Source organism: Hippopotamus amphibius, chromosome 3, assembly GCF_030028045.1.
Source record: "Hippopotamus amphibius kiboko isolate mHipAmp2 chromosome 3, mHipAmp2.hap2, whole genome shotgun sequence".
In the NCBI taxonomy this organism is placed as follows: Eukaryota; Metazoa; Chordata; class Mammalia; order Artiodactyla; family Hippopotamidae; genus Hippopotamus; species Hippopotamus amphibius.
Window position 1 is genome coordinate 73,932,647 of NC_080188.1, and position 24,647 is coordinate 73,957,293.

General features: G+C 38.7%; 1 protein-coding gene across 9 annotated transcripts in view; it reads right to left on the reverse strand.

Moving 5' to 3' along the window:
- The window catches only part of INPP4B (inositol polyphosphate-4-phosphatase type II B), a 746,563-nt gene that overhangs the window by 40,971 nt on the left and 680,945 nt on the right, over nucleotides 1-24,647 (reverse strand). For 8 of the 9 annotated variants that reach the window (XM_057725716.1, XM_057725717.1, XM_057725718.1 and 5 more), the window contains 2 exons: nucleotides 7,735-7,847; nucleotides 4,181-4,335 (listed from right to left, as the gene is read on the reverse strand). In XM_057725716.1, the coding sequence (XP_057581699.1) occupies nucleotides 4,181-4,335; nucleotides 7,735-7,847 (268 nt within the window). Of the gene's footprint in view, nucleotides 1-4,180; nucleotides 4,336-7,734; nucleotides 7,848-11,734; nucleotides 12,284-24,647 lie in introns of those variants that run through there. The other variant, XM_057725722.1, reaches the window with a different exon arrangement.

Sequence of the window (24,647 nt, forward strand, 5' to 3'; positions counted from 1 at the left end):
CAGAGTAAATATCCTGAAAGGTGGTTAGAATAATTCAAAAATAGAGTAAAACTGCAACTGATATTAAATAAAATTAAAAACTATAATACATTTAAAAACACTAGATTTTTTTTTTAATCCAGGGTTGTGTCCTGGAATATCTGTAAAGTTCTTAAAAATTCTGGATCCCTAGATCCAGCTAAATGATAAATTGTGTGGGGTCCAAATATACGTAGTTTTTAAATGCCCCAGAAGCAGTTCCAATGTACATTTAAAAGCCACTGTCTGGAGGGTGGGACTTGCCATCAGATGGCAGAGCGAAGAGCTCTGCAAATCCTCCCCTCAAAACTATGACACTGAAAAATATTGTCAAAACCAACCACTTCAGGACCCTAACAATTAGCCAAAGTCAAGCAACAAATGGAAAAGAGTTTCTTCTTGGAGAACTGCTAACTGGTAGGTAAGACGAGGATGTGTCTGTGGTCTTCCTGCCTGGGGCTGCTCCCACCCCTGCCCCTCTCAGCTGAGCCTCTAGCAGGGAAGGGCTGCCATGGAAACCAGCAACTTTGCTGCCTCAAGGTCTGAGTGCATTTGAAGTGGAGAGTGGAAAATCCTACTCCCAGGCATTGTCAGAAGCATTACTGTCCTGGGAGGCAAACAAACTCTGACTGCCAACCTCACAGCTGGCCTGAGACGGCACTCCCACTTGGGCGACTCCCCAGATCAGTGGACTAGCCATGGATTTAATGGGAAATGAAATCCTGGACAGGAGAAAGCCACAGTGGGCTTTGATCAACGACCACACATCCTGGGTTGACCAGTAGGACCTATTAGGGCCCAGTAGAAAGAAAAGGCAGGATGGATACGAAAACTCCTGAATTTGAATATGTTTCCCAATCCACACACAGACACATCAGCAGAGGTTGAAAGCCTTACTGGATTGAACTGTTTGAGCACAACTTCTGGCTAATCATTGACTGACACTAAACTGCAGAGACCTAAGTGCAACCCTAGGAAACAACGCTTAGACGTAAAAGCCTAAGCCAAAGTACTGTCTCAGAATATAATTGAAAATATAATTTTAAAAACAGATGAAAAAGTTGCTACATGATTCTGAAAAACAGAAGGCAGCAGAATGAATTCTTATTTGGACTGTTCTTTGTTTATTCAACCACTATTTATATTTATTTCAATCTGGACCAGACACTGTGCTCAAATGCCCAGATACAATAGTGAACATGATAGATAAGTTAGAAATTAAAGAGTTTATATTCTAAAACTAGAGTTTGTTCTTCAAGATCTCGGGATTTGGGCAGACCACTCCGGTCTTGCACACAGTCTCAAATTTCCATAAGCACATGGTTTTTATGACTTATATGACTTACATAATACTTTAATTAACAGATGTGAAGTAGTAAAATACATAACCAAATAATTTTAAGTGATAGTATTTTGTTTTACTTGGTACAAAAAATAACATCAAAAGTAACTAAGGCAAACAACAAGGTCCTACTGAATAGCACAGGAAAAAAAATATAACTAAGGCATCTGCATTTTACTGCTGGCTTTAGTATTTTCTGAGTAGTCTTTGCTTAAACACTCTGTGCAGTTGTTTCATCATTTATAAGGTGAAGCAGGTTTGACTAAATTTTTAAGGTGACTCGATCTCAAATTCTATGATTATTTGTAAGGGCATATAATAATACATATTAACATACAAAATATTTATAAGAAATCTATCCAGGTTTACTTTAATGAATGCAATCCATCCATAATTAGCACAGCATTTGTAAACACACGCACAGTTTCAAAGTGGTATTTAAAGAGCTTATTTCTTAAATAGATAAAACATTGCATTTGAAACTTTATTTACAAGATTTTAATATATGGTATTGGAGTCAAACCGTATGTCATAATATATTCACAAAAATACGAGGCTCATAATTGCCTAGACTTGATTGTCTCAGGAAGATCGTGGCACTTTAAGAAAATAAATATCGTATAGTGATTGTGTCTCAAATGTTGTCTAATCACTTTACACATATCAATTCATTTAATCTTCGAGACATTCCTAAAAAGGGGTACTATAATTAGCACATTTGTTTTACACATGAGGAGACTGAGGCACCAACTTGCCTCAGGCATTAAGAGGCAGGATGACATTAACTTCCTCTTGACACGTGGTAAGTGACATGTGGCCTGGATTCAAACTCAGGTCAGTTGGGTCCCAAGCCCCATCCTCTCATATACTCTGCTCTGTGGCCAGAGCTTATACACCTATGGCTTGTGATGTAAGACAGTACCCAAAGAGGGAAGAGGGAAGATGGCAGTTATTCAAGACAATAACAAATCTTATTTCCCTTTAACAAATGCACACACACACACACACACACACACACACACACACACACACACACAAGCCCTCACACTCTCACCCAACCCTCACATATACACAAAACCAAAAGATAAATTTCACAGATTTGAAATTACACTAGAGTAGTGGGGATATGGAAGTTAAGTATTTTTGGATTAAATTTCTAGTGCCTTACTTTATTTCACAATCCAAAACTAAATCCTCATAAATGTTATGTCATTAGCAAATGTTTTGTATGTATAATGTCAGTTCCACACAACATTTATGCTATTCCAAAATGTGTAGTATTATAGTTCAACATATATATGACAGATATGCCCTTTATCTACCAATTGGAAAAAACTACCTTTCTAATTTAAGGGTCCTCTCTTACCTCTACTTTAAATAAACAAGTAACAATTTCACCTTCTAGATACTTTATGTTGCTTAAATCATTTTAGTCCTCTGGGGTCTCTGGTCTGTAATAGCATGTGATCTGCCCTCCTCACCTGGCATCTTTGTTCTGTCCATAGGGACATTGTACTTTTTAAATGCACTTTAGAAGATTTCATACTCAGATTCTGAATCTTCCCTGTGAGTGCTGAGAGATTATTATTGAAAAAAGTCTTTTATTACAACCAAACATATTTTGTATGGCTGAGATGCTCATGTCAGGCCTCAAAGACATCCAAAAATTATTTATCCAAAAATTATGGTAGAACTCCACTGAACAATGAAAATGCCAGGATACATGAAATGGGGTAAAAAAGAGGACTTCAGAATCCTCTCATTAGCAGGGAAAACATACAGCATAGAAGGAGAACAGACAAGCATCACCCTCGCCGTGGAGAGACTCTAGCAGGTAAAAGAATAGTGGAGCTAATGACATGCTAGATAAGAAGCAGCCCTCTCAGAGCATCACATGACATTCCTTTCTGGGATCAGGGAGGCTGTCCCATGTATCCTGTTGTGCTTCTGATTCAGTGTTCGTGGCAAAGAGACAAGTTCGCTAAAGTTTTTAATTAACGTATGTCCTTGCTGACAGATGTTGTGAATGAGGCACTTTTTCCTTCCCTTTATGGCTTAGACTTTAGATTTAATTACTGTGGAAATGAATCAAGAAACATGACTTCAGGCAGAACATTTTAAATGTCAGCAGAGCAACCATATTAATTCTCCATTTTAAAGGATCCATGTCCTCCCATCTTTATGATGAGTGATGTGAGAATAATTTTAGGAAGAAGGTTAAAGATGGGAAGACACTACAAGCCATGGGAGGATCACCTGTTAGTTGCCATTTTTTGGATAGTTGCTTTTTTTTTGGATAACAACTTAGTTTTATTTTGTACATATATATAATGACTTGTATGTAAAGGAACCGTGCTCTTCCAGTGTTATATATGAAAGGATCGGAGACCTTCAACTTGGGTCTAAATGCATTAATGAAATATATCCTCCATTCAGATGATTAAAACCTGGCCACATTTTTTTACTGCCTAAAATGAGTAGAGGGAATACTTAAAATTATTTTATCTTTCATGTCACGAGCTCTAAGCCATGGAAATGCAGTGAAGTTATAAATGTTTAGCCCTCCACGAAAATACCTATTTGGAAAAAAACCCCAAACCTTAGAATGACCTGAAAGAAACAAAAAGGCCTTACTGTATAGCACAGAGAACTGTATTCAATATCCTGTGATAAACCATAATGGAAAAGAATATGAAAAAGAATACTGTATATATGTTTAACTGAATCACTTTGCTGTACAGCCAAAATTAACACAACGTTGTAAATCAATTATACTTCAATAAAATTAAAAAAAAAGAAAGTTAAAGACATGTAGGATACCTTCTCATACAATCCAGTGCTCGGATAAAGAAGTCCTTGTGTAACTGGTGCTCATCCCTCAAGATAGAGCACTGCTCGAGCGTCACGGACATCGACGTCCTGTCTTTGGCACTTTTACAACAGGTGAAACGAATGCCATTTAGTTTGCGACAAATCTGTAACAGACAGATACATAGTTTATTGTTTACTTGCAGATTACTCTTAAGTGTTAGAGTCCTCCAAACACTTCTAGTCTAAACCCACCAAATTTATGTTAATTTGTGAAAGTCAAGTAGTTCAATCTGCCCTGTGGAATGGAAAATTATTACCTTTTCATTTCAAAAGCTGGTGGAATAGAGTTAATTTATTTAGCTCGTTGTATGTGAGGTGTGGGGTTGTTGAAGGCATTTGGGATGGTAAATAACCAGCAGAGGCAGCAGTGCTCTCTGAGAAGGGATCTAAACTGCAGGGCATAATGATAATAATCACAGCTCAGAAGCAACATCTTCATAGTGAAGGGAAAAAAATCGGTATTTCCTGAAGCAGCCACTTGATTTGAATCTTAAATAGCTAAGACCTTCTCACTATATTTTTAAAGTAACCTTTGCTAATCTCTGTTCCATGTTACGAGATTTCAAACATCCACATGGTGCCAAGTGCAGCGGATAAGGAAACCACTCATCAGTGCAACTAATAAGAATTAGGACACCAAAAATGGCCACTGTAATTGCATATCTACTGTGCACCAGGTACAACGCTAATAAATTTCACATAGATTTGCTCTTTTAATTTAACTGCACATGAACCCTGGAGGAAGGTATATTAATCTCATTTTATAGATGAGGAAATTGAGGTTTAGATAGGTAAGGTGACTTATGCTCAACAGAGCAGAGCCAGGATGCTAATATAAGTCTACAAGGACCAAGCCTTTAACTTCTGTCCTGTTCTGTTTCTCTCTGTAATTCTTTCTTGTTGTTATTCTGATGTACGCCAGGAGAAGAAGCTCCGAGTAGCCATAATTTATGGTCTCATTGCCTTCCAGTTAACAGGTGAATCACTCCATTCCTTTCTCTTCCCTAGCCCATGCTAATGTATCAGCAATGTTAATCATCATTCACCTAAGATACATCTACTGTGGTGAAATACAGGCCTGCTTTACTACCTGCCATCAAGGAGACCTTAACAGCGGCCTGCTTTGAAGAGAGGATATAATAATACAGTTTATCAAGGGTTTTTTTTTTATCATGATTTAATTGTGATTCTGAAACTTAGCTTAGGATTTACAAGTCCTTATTAGACCTTAGGTACTTTCTCACTATCTCCAATGTAAGTGACTAGAGAAATGTGAGAGCATGATTTCAACATATAATCTTTTTTTCATCTACGAAACTCTAATGCTTTTAAAGAAATAGTATTTAAAAATTTTTAATATAAAATAACAGAGGCTTGACTGTATTTATAGTAACAAAACACAGACCTCAATGGTCACTTATGAGAGATGATCTTTAAAAAGAATGAATATTCTTTAAAATGCATTGTCATAATTGTATGCAACTATCCTTCTAAGGATATTTCATGTTACAAATTTAAAATCAAGAGGAAGCTGGGGTAATTACACCAAAGCAGACAGGTTGGGTCTTGCTTTCTGTATCTCACAACTCTTTTGAACTATATGAGCTTAATTTCACGTTTAATTTAACATTAGCTTAATTTGGTATTTGATCTTTTTAAATTCTCATTTTCATTTTTTAAAATTCATTCAAGATAAAACCAAATAGCTTTACATTTTTCAATTAGGATGTAAAACATTAACAAAAACAGTATTTCCTTAATAGTTTTAAAGAAGAGAGGAAAATGAAACAGAGAAATAAAAACTTTTTGGAAAATGTCAAAGGGAATTTCTATATTTCTTTAAGAGTAATAACAGGGTCCTTGGTTTACAAAGAGGATATTGAAACTCACGCATCACCCTGTAGACATGCTGTTAATAATAAAGTCAATATTCTTACAGAGTGCCAAAGTTGCACGCTATGGGTGCTATATATTTATCAACGCAAGTAATCATTCATTCATCCATTCAATGGTAAGTTGTGAGTAAGCCATATTTGGTTGGTATATACATTTCAAAAAAGATTTCAGAAACATGTAGGATTTATGGGAAATTTTATATATATTCAAATGAGAAAACTACATGTACCAGAGGAAATATATATTTGTGGTTATATCTGTGCATCCTTCATTGGTGAATTTACATGACTGCACAATACGTATATAATGACATATATACGTGTTCCTAAGTTGTCAGATAGCCTTGGGAAATGATCAAACTGCTTTTGTGCTATCAGGTCATTCCTAATATAGCAAAAATAACTTACCACCTATCTTTGTGAAATTTTTGTGAGAATTAGCAACCACAGTAGTCTTTGAAGATATAAAGAGCAGACACAGGAGAAAGAACTATTAAAAAAAAACCTTCATGTAATGCAGTATGATGCTAAATGGGGCCAGTGTAAACGAGCTGCCTGAAAGCGGTTTCATATTGTTGCCTTTGATGTTCTTCCCTGGGGCTCCAAGAGGGCATGAAGGGAAACTAAAGCAGTTTTTCTCTGCCTTGCTCTTGGTAAATTATTTTATATAGACTCACGGTAAATTATCCATTCCTTTTTCCCAGAAGAGAGTAAGTAATATTGGATTATAATTGAAGCGCTGGCAGTACGGGGAAAGGCTTTGTTTTAAATGCTATTGATAGAGAATGAATAGCACATGTGAGAAGATCTGTTACACTGAACTCCAAATTACACAAGCAACCCTGCGCAGTGAGTACAAATATGGCGTTCATCAAAAAGATCTCCAATGTGTGCCTTTCCTGATGAAAAGATCCTTTCCTAGTGAAAGAATCTCTGGGTCTGAATGTTTAACAAAATTCATGTGAGTGATGCCTGAATGGTTGCCAGATCAGAGCTTAAAAATTAGAGGCATGATTTTCTCTCTTGATCTTGTAGAAACCTGGGGTGGGAAAGCAGGCAGATCTTCTGCCCTGTGGGTGCCATTAAATGAGCAAGAACCACACAAAGTATAGCTCATTACCCTAAGAGCAATGCATCAGTAATACATTCTATGCCAATATGTAAATTGATAAACGCATATACAAGCGCATTAACAAAACAACGTGTCCAGGAGCCTTACTGAGGCTGTGAGTCAGAGATCTGACAACCTCATTCTGTTGAAACCATATGTCTCTAGAGCAGCACTTCAAAACCCTGATTGGCACGGGGGATTGACATTGCAACCTGCAATATCAAGAAGATCAGAGACACTTGACTGTAACCACAAAGCGTCAAGCACATCCCCAAATTATAAGAAAAGCCAATGAGTAAGATTCTTTCTCATTGAATACCTCTTCTTCTATTGTGTGTTCTAGTCTATTGATAGACTAGATGCCTAATCTCCCAGATAATGGAGAATGACATCTGGTAACCCAAAGTGCAGAGGCTGGATCCTACGGAACAGATACCCGATAATGTTTGCTGCTCATCACAGTGACGGGGAATGAGATTTGACAGGAGAGTGCTTACCGTTGCAGCCAGCCACATGATTTCTACATTCTTTCTTTTTTTGGCTTGGATATTTTGATGGAGATTTTCTAGTAATCCTGTTAAGTCATTTTGTTCTTGAAAATGTGAAATGTCTGAAAAACAAGAAATGACGGGGCAAAAAAGGAAACCGTGTTGGTATTAAGCTGTCCATGGTGTTTTCCTTAACATCCTTGCAAATGCAATTTCCATAACAACAATTGCCATTTAGAGCAGAGAGTATTTGAGGATAACCATACTTATTAATCTTTCCAGTTTTATTCTTTACTTAGAAATACGCCTCAGTTTCCCTTATTCCCTATGGTGTATAACACTCACCAAGAAGGGAAACGTTTTTGAGGATGAAGGCTGCCTCACTACAACCAAAGTATATGATGTGGATGAGACACGAGATACAGCCTTCCATTTTTGGCTACTGAGCAGCTAGCCTGAATCATGAGACTATACCAAACTGAACATCTCAGAGATGGAATTGGAAAGTTCAACCAAAACACATAAAGTCAGTTTCTACACAGCAAGATTCCTCGACCTAGGCAATATTGATATTTTGGACTGGATAACATTTTGTTGTGGGGAGTGGGCCTGTATTCTGCACTGTGGGATGTTAAGTGGCATCCCTGACCTCTACCATTTAGAAGTCAGTAGTACCCTCCCCATTGTGACAATCAAATATATCTGCAGAGATCGCCAAATGTTTCTTGGTCACAAAATCTATTCTGGTTGAGAATACTGCTATTAAGGAGCAGAGGTATGGATGGAAAGAGGAACAACACAAGAAGCTACAGTCAATTACATGAGATAACTGGGAAGGGAGCAGGAAATGACTGACTGTTCAGATCTCTGCATATTCATAACTAGATCATGGGTAATAAGTGGCATATGGTTTATATTAAAACCTAAGGCAATGCACACTATGAGGCAAGTATTCCTGACACTCAGTGAGATAGGCTTCAAGATTAGAATACAGAGATGGAAACAAAAAAAGGCTTTCTAAGAGAGTTGTTGGGTTAGTACCGTACAGTATGAAAATACACCCTACTGTGGAATCCACAGACTGAGGGACGAAGAACTCCTGCGAGCTTTAATTGAGGCTAAAAACAGGAGATAATACATAAGAACAACATGAACTATACCTAGGCTATCCAGTTACATTGAAGAAATAGAAGATATGTTCCTGAATCAGATTAGAAAAAACTGACATAAATAAGCTTTAATCATAATGAAGCCTGGCACTTCCCAAAATTGTACCAGATGTTTAATTTTATTAAAATAATATATCTGAGTAGTTCTTAACTTCAGCTTCAGAGAGTAGAGGAAATATCCCAATGAACTGTACTAGCAATCTATACCTACCAAAGAGTGGAGCTGGTTGGTAAAATGGAACTGAGCATTGAAAACGATCATATATCATCTTGAATTTCATGACCACGGAATAAAGGAAGGTCAGGTACAACCCAAATTCATACCCTGTTTTAGGGAGGCGAGATTCAAAATATTCACATAAATATATCCATGATTCTACTTTATTAGTTTCTACATGGGAAAACTGTCGAAAGTCAAATCCTTACTATGTAACTATAGATGATTCTCTTAAGAAAGAGAAGCTTTCCCTAAAGGCAACGCATTGCTAGGTAGGAGACTCTCTGATACACAGAGATTTTAACAGAACACAGCCCAAGGATAAAGGGGAGGAGGCATAATGTAGAAAGCCTTGAAGAGAACTGCAAAGCCAGCTCAGGACTCTATAGCTAATGGAAGAAAGTAAGGACAATAATGGTGTCTTTTAATTGATACTTATAGCACAGGAGGAATATGTCAGAACTGCCATCACTGTTCTTAATGTTGATAAATGACAACCAAAACAAACCCCCAAATAATCCATGACTTAGAATAATAAGCATCAATTTAAAATGGTGTATGGGTATATCATTGACGTAGAAAGTGTCCTTGACATTGTTGAAAAGAAAAATTGGTCATATTAATAAATGAATCTATTTGTGCAACATTGTGTGGGTGTGCTTGCATGTGTGTGTGTGCTTACCTCTCCATGTGAATGTAGGCAGAGCAAGACATCAGTTTAAATACTGTGTTCATCTTTAAGTTGTGGGATTTAGGGTGATTTTTCAACTGCCTTCTCATGTCATTTGAGACGTTTAAAATAAATATGCATTGTTTTAAAATATACAGTTATTTTAAGAGAAAAGGAGAACAGAGTACATATGTATAAGGAAAGGAAAAAAAAAAACCCACAAATTCTTATGATCCAAAGACCTGACCTCCAAGTCTCCATGTTCACGCAGGGTGGGATGGATTTTTTTTTTTTTTTTTTTTTAATTGGCACACGGGCTTAGTTGCTCCGCGGCATGTGGGATCTTCCTGGAGCAGGGATCGAACCCGTGTCCCCTGCATTGGCAAGCGGATTCTTAACCACTGCGCCACCTAGGAAGCCCCTGGATGGATTTTTTTAAACAGTATTAACTGCGGTCAAGTGTACTGTGGGCTATGTCACAAGACAGTTAAAATAATAACAGGGACCTAAGAAAGAAGGAGTGGCCAGTTCAATGAGGAACAGTTGAGTGTGGAAGGGTTTCTAGTAAAGGCAATGCTTTGTGTCTGCAGAGAGCATTTGAGGCCAAGAGGAAAATGTCATCAAAGGCATGGACATATGAGGCAGTACTGTTCACCATGTCCTTGGAGGGCACAGTCCCAGAGGCGAGAATTATGAAGGGTCTATTCTGCTATTCTGGGATATCTGGGCTTCCTCCTAAAAATGGCAGCACCTGGTGAATTTTAAATATGAACAAAACCATACCTGAGCGGTCCCTGAGACTGTTTTTGAAATCACTTAGTATAAATGACTTTCATTGTTTTTAAAAAGCAATACAGAAGAATTTTACTTTATATAATGTCCCATAGCAGTTTTGCATACTCACCCCTTTGTGACAACAATTTTATGAAATAATATTCACCCTTGGTGTGTACACTGCTCCCTGAATACATTTTGTTCTATTCTATGTTGCCTTCTTTTGAGTGTTGGTCCCAATCCACCAAACTGATTTAACACCTATACAGGGTCAACATAAAAGACTTGCAAAGCACTGATTTAGGGCAACCTCACGTCCAAGATGCTTAGGTGACTTTTTCACAAGGTTCATACTCAGAGGAAGAGTCAAATCAAAATTCCAGTCTCCCAACTCCTATGCCAATAATCTCCCTCAAATCTGTGTTAGTACTAGTCTTCACAGTTGGCTGGTGGTACAAAAAAAGCAATTCCAGTATTAACACAATGGACCAGCTTCTTCGGAACTCTGAGAATTCAGAATAAAGCATACTAGTTTTTCAAAATACTTTAGTTTTGTAGTTGACGTGGAGATTTTTAAATCAGCCATTTCAAACAGACTACGAGCTTCCTAAAATGTCAAACAAATGGCCATCGTTTGCTCATTTCTACCACATAAAGGTAGTGCTTTCAGATACACAGAAATGATGTCCATAGAAATTTCACCCCTTCTCCCAGGGCATGCTTTTTAGAAGGAAGTCAATTGATGTTCTTAAAATTTTCAAGCCACTGTTTCTATTTCTGTAATGATAAAACTTGCTTTATTCAGAGCACACCCTTATCAGTCCATCACTTTGACTGCTCCCATTTTTTTTCAACCTGACAATAATCCTGCAGGCCACAGAAATTCAGGTCTGGTTCTGGAAAGAAGCAGCATTAATAATGACTAAATAGGTGAGATTTCAAGGATAATGATATATCCTGATATAGCAACTGAAAATCATGCTATACACAGAACATGGATTGGTTTTGTTACTCAACCAAACTTAAGTCCACTCACCCACGAGCAGTAAAGCCAGTCTACTGATGCTGGGTTGTGGTGAAGGAAAGTGCAGTGTTTACTGCAGGGCGCCAAGCAAGGAGTCCTGATCAACTAGTGCTCAAAAAGCCCAAACTCCCTGATGGACTTCAGCAAAGCATTTTTAAAGACAGGTGAGGAAGGGGAGTCCCACGGTATGCTATCAGCTTGTGCACAATTCTCTGGTTGATGGTGATGTAACAGGGCAGTGTCACAGGAGTTAATATTATCAATCCTTAGATGCCAGTAGGTCTGGGGGCTACATGCTCATGGCCATCAAATAGGTAACGTCTTCCATTTGGTGGGAGTTTTAGCATGTGTAAAATAACTCAGGAAATGTGCATCAATACTGTTATCTAGGTACTTCAGAGAGGAGCTACAGCAGAGGATATGGGGCAGGGGTCTGCCCCAGGAAGCCCCATAGAGTTCTACTCAGTTACAGTCTTAGACTCAGCACGAGTTTCCTCAGATATAAACATAGCCAATCAGTCTTGCTTTTGCTACTCACTCCTGCATTACTTTAGGACCAAATTTAGACAGAGCAATTGAATCTCTATACTTATCTCCATAAAAGTGTTCTTTTTTCAGGTGGGATTCAAGAAAGTAGTCAGAAGGTAAAAGGTACAAGAATGTACACTGCATTATTGCTTACGATATTAAACAGCAGCAAAAATCTAAATGATGATAAAGAGAGATAATCTGTCATATATATGTACATACGTTTATGACATGGAATATTATATAATAAGTAACATGAATAAACATGCTATATGTATGAGCATGGATATATACTTAAAGCTATGTTGAACAAAAAAAGGATTCATACAAGATAACAGCAATAATATAAAGTTAAATGTGCAAAACTGTACCATATTTTTTATGGATACATACATATGGAGGAAAAATATACATGAGAACATTAAATACCAAATTCAGGATACTGATTTTCTTAGAGAAGGGAAGGTTAGGGAAGGGAAACACAAAGGGTACAAAGTGGGTTTCCACTATGTTTACAAATATTTTTTTCTTACAAAATTTCTAAAACTGAGTGATGGGTTCCAAAGTGTTTGCATTTTATGACCTGTTCTCTATTTTGGTTTGAAAGGTTCATAATTTTTTTTAATTAATTTTTTTTTTTATTGGTTGTGTTGGGTCTTCATTGCTGTACACGGGCTTTCTCTAGCTGCGGGTGAGCAGGGCCTACTCTTCATTGTGGTGCATGGGCTTCTCATTGTGGTAGCTTCTCTTGTTGTGGGGCACAGGCTCTAGGCGTGTGGGCTTCAGTAGTTGCGGCACATGGGCTCAATAGTTGTGGCTCTGTGCCACCATCAACATACCATATTCTTCTACTTCTAAGTGTAACAGCTTGCAGGCAATAAAAGTCCACTTGGTCCTAACCACTTCTGTATTTATTAGACTTGTATAAATTAAACGCAGTAAAAAATGTTTGCAGTATTACAAACACCGCAAAAAAAAAAAAAATAGTTGTGGCTCATGGGCTCTAGAGCGCAGGCTTAATAGTTGTGGCACATGGACTTAGTTGCTCTGCTGCATGTGGGATCTTCCTGGGGCAGAGGTCAAACCAGTGTCCCCTGCATTGGTGTGTGGATTCTTAACCACTGCACAATCTAGGAAGTCCCATAATTCTTTTTAAAGAATGCACTCAGCCAAGATTCTAGGAAAATGATTTCTAATGCCAACTCCATCCCTGCTTTGATATGCGGTCATAAGCAAGTTGCTTAACCCTCTGTCCCTATTTTCTCAACTGCAAAGTGAGGACAATAACCCCATCATGCATCATCGACTTGTAGTGGAAAACAATTAATAAAAGCCTTGGCAGAAGAGTCTACATTATTAAATTCTGTGTCAACTCTGAAAAACAGAGGAAGACATTCATAGTTCTTAAGAAAGAGTTTGTAACCTCAGGTAGAAAGCCTACTTTCTCAGGCAAAAGTCAGAATTCATCCAAAGCAAGAAATAGTCTGTCACACAGACACAGGTGCACACACGGTCACGATCCCAAACGTGCACAAAGCCAGACGGGACAGAGCAGCCAAGTTCAGAGTCATTTTGTAGTAGCTGTTTTTCCCTTGTTTCATCAAATGGGATTTCTTTAACAGCAGTTCTGAATATGACATTGTCCTGACTCAAAGGCAGGGTGCTGACATGTGAACAAGAATGGGACCATGAACTCTCAGCTCAGTGAACTGTGACGCTGATGAGGCCAAAGCAATGGCTCTATCACCTCATGGTCAAATGATTTGATGTTGTCTGAGAATGTTCCAAGATGAAATGGAAATTACCGCTGTCTTCCCGTCACCTATTCCACCCATTTCCCAGTGGGTAGCAGGCACAACATTTACAGGGATCAATCACACCCCCACCATGAAGTCAAGTGGTATAATCCCATCCCCTTTGAAATCAGGATTAGTTCAGGGATGAGCATCTAAATCTAAGCCAATCAGAACTTGACTCTGACCTCAGAAATTGTTTCAGGGTTATGTAAGTGACCTATGCTGTTCCAGCTGGGTGAGGCTCGGGACTCTGTAAAGTAGGAGAGGAGGAAAGCTCTTTTTATCTCTTTGCTTGAGTATACAGTTGAGCATGGGAACACTTGTTCATGCCAGCAATCCTTTCTTCATGAAGGAACTAAATGTGGGATGAAGTCAACACTAAGAGGGATGAAATAGGGCAGAAAAGTGTCTTTTTAGTACTGCTAAACTACTGAATCAACCCTCTCTTAGAGGGTTGCTTGCTTTACCACTGAAATTTTCAGTTTTGTTATTTGATGCCAGTTTGAGTCAGGGTTTCTGTCACTTGCAACCAAAAGCATTCTAAGGTAAATACCTGCTTATATAGGCATTCTTTTTTAACATTGACGGCCATACTGCAAATGTGTACTGTTGCTTTAGAGGTGAGGAATCACAAATAAGTACGAGTATTTAGGGAAAGCATCCCATCAATCACTTCTACAGTGATGGTTTTAAAACATGTCCCTACATTCTTTGACACTCCTTATATTAAGAAGGTGGAGTCTTTATACCTTCATCTGGAAGCTCGGTGGGCTTGTGACTGCCTTGACTAATAGATGGCAGAAGTGATGCTATGTGATTTAGGATGCCAGGTCATAAATAACTATGCAGCTCCTGTCTTATTCTCTTGGAACTTTGCTGTCTGTATTCCCTCTTTTGGGATGTTCTCTTTAAGAATCCAGGTACTAGGAGAAACCCAAGTCACATGGAGGGTCCTATTTAGGTATTCCAGTCAACAGTTTCAGCTGAGCCCAGCCTTTGAGTCATCCTAGCCCAGGTGAGTGCGTGAAAGCCTGTAGACGACTTCAGTTCCCAGTCGTTCAAGGGACACCAGCCTTTCTTCTTTCCAGCTGAGGTCCCAGATATCTTGGAGTGAAGACAGACATCCTCACCTGCCCTGTCTGAATACCTAGTCCACACAATCTGTGAGCATAACTGAAATGATTCTGATTTTATATCAGGAAACATGGGATAATTTATTACCTAGCAATAAATCACCGGAACCACTACAGTAAAAAAAAATGTTGGAGGGCCTGTATTTCTAAGTATGAACAAATGAACAGATGAAGAACAATGCTTCACAGTCCACTCTGGTTAGTACTACATTCTGTAATATCAAATCTTTTCTATAATTAACTCTGAAATAATTATAGTTAAATTTACTAGCAAGCAAACAAATGCAATTAGGTGAAAGCCATAGGGATGTCTTAAAATTGGAAATTATGCTCTTTTAGAGGCGGTAAAATCTTGAAAATTATAAAAGAAAAAAACCCACTGAAACCAGCTTTACCTAAATTGTATTTCCAATTTATGAAAAAGCCATATCAGAAATCAAATATCAAATTCCCAACGTGATCAGGGCTGAAAAATATTTTTGGCCTGTACACTTTCATTGTTTCTTCTTAAATAAATTTCAAGGTTGTATCACCCATAGCAAAGAAAAAAAGACAAACTTCAAAACTAATTGTTAAAATATATTAAAAGTAATGTGTTAACACTTCTTTTAGAATTTCCTCATTCACTGTTGCACATTGAAGGCCATGGGACTTGGTGTGCAGGGACAAGAGTAGAATTATAACATATTAATATTTTTTCCCATTTTTCATTTTTTCAAAGAAATCATTCATAATTCAATTTTAGAATCTCCAAGTTTAGAGTCATGTCAAAGGTTGGGAGATTGATTGTAGGCAGATGACTCTCAAAAATTTAAGTTCTGCTCTCCTCAAGATATTGAGATATTTTTATTAACAGAAAATAGAGAATTTGAGTATGAAAGGGGGCTTTCTTTACACAAATCCCCAAGTCAGTCTTCCTGTCAGCCTGGCTGTGCTGCTTGGATTATTTTTTGCCTGCTTTTAAGTGGCCTGGATCTTAGCACTGAGGTGAGCTGGATGGTCACCTTTTTTAATTCCAGCTCAATTTCTAAGCCCCTGCATTTTAGAACAACAGCAAGAAAATACCTGTTGAGAGCACACACTACACACAAAAAAGTTTGAGGACCAAAGCAAGGCTAGATTTCTCAAAGCTTAGGACTGAGAGGGAAGCAGCCATTGGGGTAATTCAAGCACCTCACCTCCCTGCCCATGTAAGAGCCAGGCAGTCCCTGAAATATATCATGGCCAAATTGCAGCCCAGAGCCGCAAACACATAACAAGGCCTTCTCCAAAAAAGAAGGGTCCACCTTCTTCCATGGCCCTCCTTTTACTGATAATGTGTAAAGAATTGACTCCAAAACTGCCAGAATAATGGCCAAAGAAAAGGGGAGATAGTTGAGAAGAATGGGGTTTTCTCCAATGGTCTCTGGATTACCTCTTTAGGCTCCTGGAGGCAAGTAAGAATGAGATCTGGAAACAGACTCACAGACTTAGAGAAAGAGCTTATGGTTACCAAGGACTTCCCTGGTGATCCAGTGGTTAGGACTCCCCCTTCTAATGCTGGAGTGTGGGTTCAGTCCCTGGTTGGAAAGCTAAAATCCCAGGTGCCTCATGGCCAAAAAACCAAAACATAAAGCAGAAGCAATACTGTTAACAAAATTCAATAAAAGATTAAAAAAAAAAATGGTCCACATTAAAAAAAAAAAAAAAAAAGAACTTATGGTTACCAGCAGGGAAGGGTGGTGGGGAGAGACAGATTTGGGAGTTTATGACTGACATGTACACATTGCTATGTTTACAACAGAAAAGCAACAACGAATACTGCTGCTCATTGTTCTGTAATAACCTAAATGGGAAAAGAATTTGAAAAAGAATAGATACATGTATATGTATAACAATCACTTTGCTATATATTGACACAATATGGTTAATCAACTATGCTCCAATATAAAACAAAAACGTTAAAAAGAATGAGATCTTGAATGTTTCATACTATATAGAATAAAATAAACAACTCCTGTGGTATTTAAAAAGTTACAAATGAGGTAAAATAGAGGAAGATAATCATGGAACTAAACCTGCTTTGGGAGACTCCAAAACGAAGAGAAAAGGGGTAATAAGAATCTAAGGAAGGTTTACCACTTTTTCCATTCACATAGCTCCTTTTTTGGCTTGAAGTGACCTCCAGTGTGATAATCTAGGATTCTCATACGTTTATAATGTGTTGACGGCAACGAAATGTATTACTCTATCGTGCTGCCATGTTTCCCTTCTGATGTGCCTGATAAAGATGGTTCTATCTTTGAGTCTTCGATTTTCCCGCCTCACCTGACTTCAGAGAAGAGTTGTGCTCTATCTGGGGTTTTGCTCTGCAGAAGTGGAAGCATGAAGAAAGAAAGGTGGACGGGGAGGTGGACTGGAATGAAACCAAAGGCCTTACACGCATGGTGTTGGGAAAGGTAGAATGTTAAGTAAAGAGTGAATGTCTGGGAGAGTGATGTGCTCAATCGATGAGTGAACCATACGCTTGGATAAAAGGATTCAAAACAGAAAATAATAAATTGTCAGTTGTCTCCTCTTTGATGTTTAACTGCAAGTTGCAACTAATTTTTAGTTATCTTAAATTGTTGGGCTGTTTACTGGATGCAGTCCTATACTGAAAGTGAATTCACAGGAGACTGGTATCAATTCAGATCAAATCCAGATATTTATTTCCGAAAGGGAAGATGAGACCCAAGATTTCTAATATCTGCCTCACTCCTCACTCTGGGGCCAATGGATTATCCAAACAGTGATGATCTTGAGGCAGGAGATAGATGGGCTCCAGGCCAGACATTTACAACTAGCCTCCTGTTTACATTTCCTGAGGCGGGAGGCCAGTGTTGCTCCAGGCTAGATATTGATGACCAGCCTCTGGTCTGCACTTGGAGATGGAAATAACAACAGGAACACGGTAAGTAGCTGGGCTTTGTTTCCTGTGGACACTTCAAGATAACAATTATGGCAGGAAAAGAGAGGGGCTAAACCCCATTTGAGTAAAAGATAAAGAGGTTACATAAGGTATTTCCCGTTCTTGGGGTAAGGAGACTTCCCTGACTGCGCATCAACAGAAAGGCTCCTTGGGGTTCAAAAGGAGGGGACACTATTCCACAATATGTGAATCCAAGCCAACCCCCCACCCCCACCCCAAATAGGCCTCTGCGCTGGGATCCGTCTTAGAAAAAAGTTGTGCACACCTGTTGGGGAGGGCCCTAGGACAGGTCAGGTGTGGAAAAAGAAATCAGATAATTGGCCAAAGGTAAACAAAGCCCGGGAAGAACTGCCCTATATAAATAAATTAACCACCTCTTTACTGGGCTCCTCCTCACGTGGGAGGATGCTCACACCCTTTCTCTTCCGGTGTGTATCTCTGCCTTGCTTCTGTCTTAAATAAACTGTTTCTCTGTGTGCTCTCCTACTTGTGCTGTGTCTCTAATAATAAACTTTGTACCTGTTTTTACAGTTTTTGCCTCCTTGAGAAATGCACTTTTCAGTGGGGGCAAAGGCCAGGGGAATTTTGCTTCTAGCCTCCAGCCCCTGGTGGACTGGTGGCTAGGATTCTTGGTTTTCACCTAGGCTACCCAGGTCCAATTCCTGGGCAGAGAATTAAGATCTTGCTTCAGGCCACTGCTCACTGCTGCCTCTCCAAGATAAATTTCAGGAGCTCATCTCTATGTGGGTGTTCCAAAAAGAAAAATGTGCTTTTTTGGAAAGATTATCAGAGAAGCAGTGATTATATGAAAAAAAATCATTGAGTTTAATATAGATAGCTATTCGAAGGATAATAGACAAGACTGAGAAGGAAAGAGGCTACTGTACGGAGAAGAGAGGCAGGTTAGTTCAAACTATAGAAAGAGCTTTACAGGACTTCCCTGGCAGTCCAGTGGTTAAAACTTTGCCTTCCAGTGAAAGGGGTGTAGGTTTGATTCCTGGTTGGGGAGCTAAGATCCCACATGCCTTGCAGCCAAAAAACCAAAACATAAAACAAAAGCAATATTGTAACAAATTCAATAAAGACTTAAAAAAAAAAAAAAAAGACCTTGACAATCAAACTTAACTGGATCAATGTGTGTACACAGGAGAAATAGAACTCTCTTGAGAAGCTCAAAGCACATACAACCATTATCTTATTTGTCTCACAAATGTTCATAAGAGCAGTGTGACAACTTCCCATCATAGAAACAGACACTGGAAATATTAACTTCCCTTCTCCAGTGAGATAACAGTAGATGAAGTACAGGTACATACGTATTAATTATTCTCATTAAGCTGATAAGGAAATGGAGGCACTCAAAGCATCAAGTGATTCACCTAAGTGAACTTTCAATTGAATTCATATCTTCTGATTTCATGCCATTTTGTGCATACTAACTAGACAGGTTTACTGGGAGTCCAGCCAGTCTTCCATGAGTGATGATATCTAAAGAAAGGAGAGCCCCAGTGGGAAGGAAAGAATGTAGAAAAACGGAAGGATGACTAAAAGGCTGGAAATCTGTCTTTACCCACACAAACTTGAGAATAGGCTGGATGCATCTAATTTGTGAGGACCATGAAGTGACACATGAAGATGCAGATATCAATGTTGAGTTGAACAGACAGGTGGCTATTTGTATGTATGTGTGTGTGTCTATCTTTATTACTTGTAGTGTTGTTTGTACTTGTTGCTGCGATTCAGACTACAAATTAACAGACACAAAAGTCTACGTCTGTGGTTTAATGTGCACATAGAAAATTAAAACTGAATACTGTTTAGTATCACCTTTCTTTTCAAAAAGACACAAGAATGCTTCAGAAGACATCAAAGTAAGAAATTATCTTAATCTTTATCAACATTAAAAATTTCAACAGGTAAGTACATTGGAGTTTCTTCTGCAATGAGTTGAAAATAAATTTAGAAGATCAGTCCTTAGACAGCAATGGAAACGCAGCAGTATAAAAGTGAAAAGAACACTTAACTGGGAGTCAGAAAATGTAGAATTTATCCCTGTTCTCCCACTAGTGGGTGTGTGACTTTAACAAAATCTATCCTGGATCCCAAAACTTTCATAACAAATTATAGGGTTAAACACAATCAGTGTTTCTTAAACTATGTCTTGAGGAACACTATTTTATGGGTTTCATTGGTAGTCCTATAATGCAATAAACATGCTATTTTAAACAAAATTAAATAAGTGTAGGCACTAGAGATTATGATTGGCAAATTATGGCTCACAGGCTAAACCCAGCCAATTCTGTGTTTTTATAAATATAGTTTCATTAGAATTTAGCCAAGTTCATTAATTTCCATATTGTTCCTGGCTTATTTTGCACTTCAGTGGCAGAGTCCAGAAGTTGTGACCAACTACATGGCCTGAAAAATCTGAATTATTTACTTTCTGATCCTTTACATATAATGATTGCTGGGCTATGCTACAGATCTTCTCAAAACTTTCAGCGTGATAACGTGAATTCCAAAATCATTTGACTATAGAATTATTTCATTGCCCAACAATTATTGGCAGAAAGAGTGTTCTTTGGAATACTTTAGATTAGCCTGTTTCCAAGATCCAATTGTTCTCTGAGTCTTCAAAATATCCAACTAAACAAATGACCCAATCTCTCTCATTCACTCATTCAACAAATATTTATTGAGTATAGACTATGCACCAGACGATGTTTTGGTTGTTGGGGAAAAAAGTCAACAAATAGACAAGGAGACTTGTCCTCATGAAGCTTATGTTCTGATCAGGAGTTACAGCCAAGCAAGGTACATGATAGACCTTACGCATAAAAATAAAGCGAGAAGGGCACCAGGGCATTGGAGACTGCAATTTCAAAGAGGGTGCTCAAGAAAGGCCTTACTAAGAAAGTGATATTTGGAGAAAGACATAAAGCACGTAAGTGATCCATGTGGGGGGAAGCATTTAAGCAGAAGAAAGAGCCAATGAAAATGTCCTAAGAAACAGCAAGAGGTCAGTTTAGGGCAGAGTGAATCCACTGGAGGGAGGGAAGGAAGGGTGGGAGGGAGGGAGAGAAAGAGGGTGGGAGGGAGGGGGGCGGAGAGAGAGAGAGAAGAGTATAGTCAAAAGATCTGATTTTTTGGCCAGATTATTGGGAGCCTTAGAGGGCTTTGTAATAATTTAGATTGTTACTCTGCAATGAAAAGTAGGGGGTTGTTGGAAGATTGTGAAGCAGGATATGATTAGATGTTCATTTTTAAAAGGTCACTTTGGCTGCTGTAATCAAAAAAGACGACTGAATGAGATTGAGAGAGGAAACAAAGAGACCTGGAGAAGGTTTTTTCATAATCTGGAAGCAAGAATAACAAGGATTTGCACAGACAGGTAGCCATACAGGTGGACAGAGCTGATCATACATTTTGAAAATACAGACAATGAATTTTCTCTTGGACTGAAAATGGGGTGTGAAAAAAAGAGAAGAGTCAAGGGTTACTCCCATTTTTTTCCCCAAAATAACAAAAAGTTAGAAATGATAAGAACTCAAATGGGGAGGACTGTGGGAAGGATACATTTTAAAGGGCACCTCAGGAACAGAATCTGAGGTGTTGAGCAGGATGTATGAGTTCAGGGAAGAGAGATGGGTTGGTGATGAAGGTATAGAGGGGGATAAAGGATGGTATTTAAAGCAATGAGGCCGTTCAACAAGGGAGTAGAGTAAGACATCCATGGACCAAATCCTGGTACCCTCAGCCTGTAGAGGTCAGAAAGATAATGTGGAATCAGTAATGGAGGTTGAAACGCAGCAGCTGGGGGGCAAAAGTAATCATAGAAAAGTGTGGTGGCCTGGAAGACCAGTGATGAAAGAGGGAAAAAAATAATCATGTTAAACCTATTACTAGATCAAGTAGGATGAGGACAGAGAACTGAGCATTGGCTTTAACAGGTAGAAATCCTGAAAAAAACAGTTCCAGTGAAGTTGCTTGGACCAAAAGCTGACTAGAGTGGTTTTAGTAGAAAAATGGGTGGAGAAGAATTGAAGACAGTAATCTTCGAATTCCACTTTTGTCTGCTTTTTGGGGAACATTTCCAACTTTCAGGAAGTCCTGCATGATAACATAATTTTCCCATGTACTGCCAATCCCTTTTACTCATCTTTTTATACGTCTATGCAATGCCAAACATATGGATAATATGTGAAAAATTCCTCAGCCATCTGAATGTTTCCAAATACACATATGTTTGAAATAAAATAAGCAAAATATTTGGATGACTAACTGGATTTTTCATTTGTATATCTGGATGCCTACATAGCATCAAAGTTGAGATGTCTGTAAAACAGAAATTATAATTAAATGAATTATGTACCAGTAATGTATAGTTCCTACTGGAAGGACTGTCGTGTTAAGGAAATTCTTATATCTTCTCTCATTTTATATCCTTAAGTTTGTTAAAAATACCAAAATAATCTATAGTGTTCAGATTATTCTTTGTGCTTAGGAAACTTAGACACATGAATTTAGCTTGACATAATAAATCAAGGTCATCTCACATTGAACAGAATCATGATTACAGCTGAGTTGTTTTATATACACATTTCACTTAGGTCAATAAACGTTTGTTAAAAAACAAATAAATAAAAGATACTACAGTTTTACTATTCTGAAAATTTTTCACTTCCTTTTACATTCATGTCTAGAGTACTAATGAAATGCAAAACAGATTTACAATTTGAAAGCTAAATCTATAACATCTTACAAATCTAAGCTAGTGGTTCTCAGATCTTATCATGCAACAGAACTACCTGGGAGGGAGCTTGTTAAAACACAAATTGCTGACCCCACAACCAGATATGCATTTGTTTGCAGTGACTCCTGTGTGGATAAAAGTGAGGACAGGTGCTGAGTGGCAAAGGGGTAGATTGTGCTGGTCAACAGCTGATTTGCTCTCATGTTTATGTGAACCCTTTTCCATTCTGCTTTGTATAGCTGGTGACCTCATTTTCCAGGCTACTTGCTGCCTTTTGATTTATAGTTAAGTTTGGGCAATGAGGATTAAGAGAGAGATTAAATGGAAGGAAGAAGCCAGAAGCTAGTCTATTTCTGTCGATCTCTTTGGTTCTTCTCCTGTCTCTGGAACCGGTTGTGGCTTTTCCATGACTCCAGCTCCCACAGGACAACTCTGTCCATGGTCCCAGCTTCTGCTGGACAGTCCCCACCAAGAATCTAGATGGGGGTGGGGGAAGGGCAGCTTTTGTGCTCTGGTGCCACTATATCCCACCCGGATCTCTTCAGGACCTGGGTTAGCTACCGCTAGTTTCCTGCTGTTGCTAAAAGCTGGGTGGCTATGTCACCCTGGTTAATTTCGCCCAGATAATTCATGTTTATCTCTAATACCCTGCGGTAAATTCCTAGAATGCTCCATTTGCATGACTGGACTCTGACTAATATGCTTTCTAAGAATTTGGCATTATTTTTCAATTTACCACAGGACAGTCTAGGCTAGCGTATCCTGTCTAATTCAGACACCAGGCTCTACCCGATCCTGTTTGCAGGTTAATCATAGGCTGACCTCACCCCCAAAGTTTATAGACAGTAGAAAGGAAGCAGAGATAAAAGAGATATAGGGGAAAAGGGGAAAAGGTGATGGGGGAAAGGTCTAAGAGTGCTTTTTGTCACCCACAGCTGAACCTCAGTTGACAGAATGAAACTGTAGCTCTGATGTCACTGTTCTGTGACTGTTGAGAGGCTGTCCTCATGTTCAGAAAGGGTTTCTATGTAAATGTGAACCTTTCAGAGGAAGTCTAGTATTCCCATGTGTGGGGAGAAAGGTAATAATTTAGAAATTTACTTTGAAACCTGGGAAATAGTTAACCTGTATCAGAAAGTCCCTCTGCTAATCAGAAACACTCAGACTGTTTACTTTCAGTGAGGTGCACACGTGTGTGTGTGCACGCATGTATGTCTGGGCATGTGTTTGTTAATGTCTTTGGAGATATCTGCCTTGCCTCATTTCTTTACTCTGTAAATTCAAGTCATTTCCAGAGCCTGCTAAGGACGGGAGAGCCAGGCTCAGTTTAGGTGGTCGTCTAAGGAGAGAGGGCTCTGAAAAGCAGGGACAAGACACACCCACCATAGCTTATTCTATGATGTGAAAGCAACACGTTCAGACTCATGGTGGCAGCGAATCGTGTTGTGAGGTCAACACACGTGGGCTCCAACTGTGGACAAATAAGCAGTGAGTGGATGTGGAGGCAGCCTGCTTTGTTTACGAAGCACTGCACGTCTCTGCCGCACACAGAGCTGATGCTGTCAGTCACGATTTCGTCACACACTCTCTGGTCTGCAACAGAGCTCGTAAGATAACCACTAACTGAAGAGAATATCCATTTAAGTAGCCTTAATTTTCATGGATAAACAGAGGAAATGTGGTGCAACTCTTCTCTCTGATATACACTCTATATTCCAAGAACTGATTTATATGCTGCTCCAAGGTGATTTTATCCATTTGTAACACAAGATACCTGTTAGCATGTGACAGTGACTGCACTCCCACACTCCCTGGCATCCAACAGTGTGGAAAGTCCAACAGTGTGATAGGTGAAAGACCTTTGCCAAGACCTAGGGCTGATTTCTTCCAGAGCACAATGTATGTTAT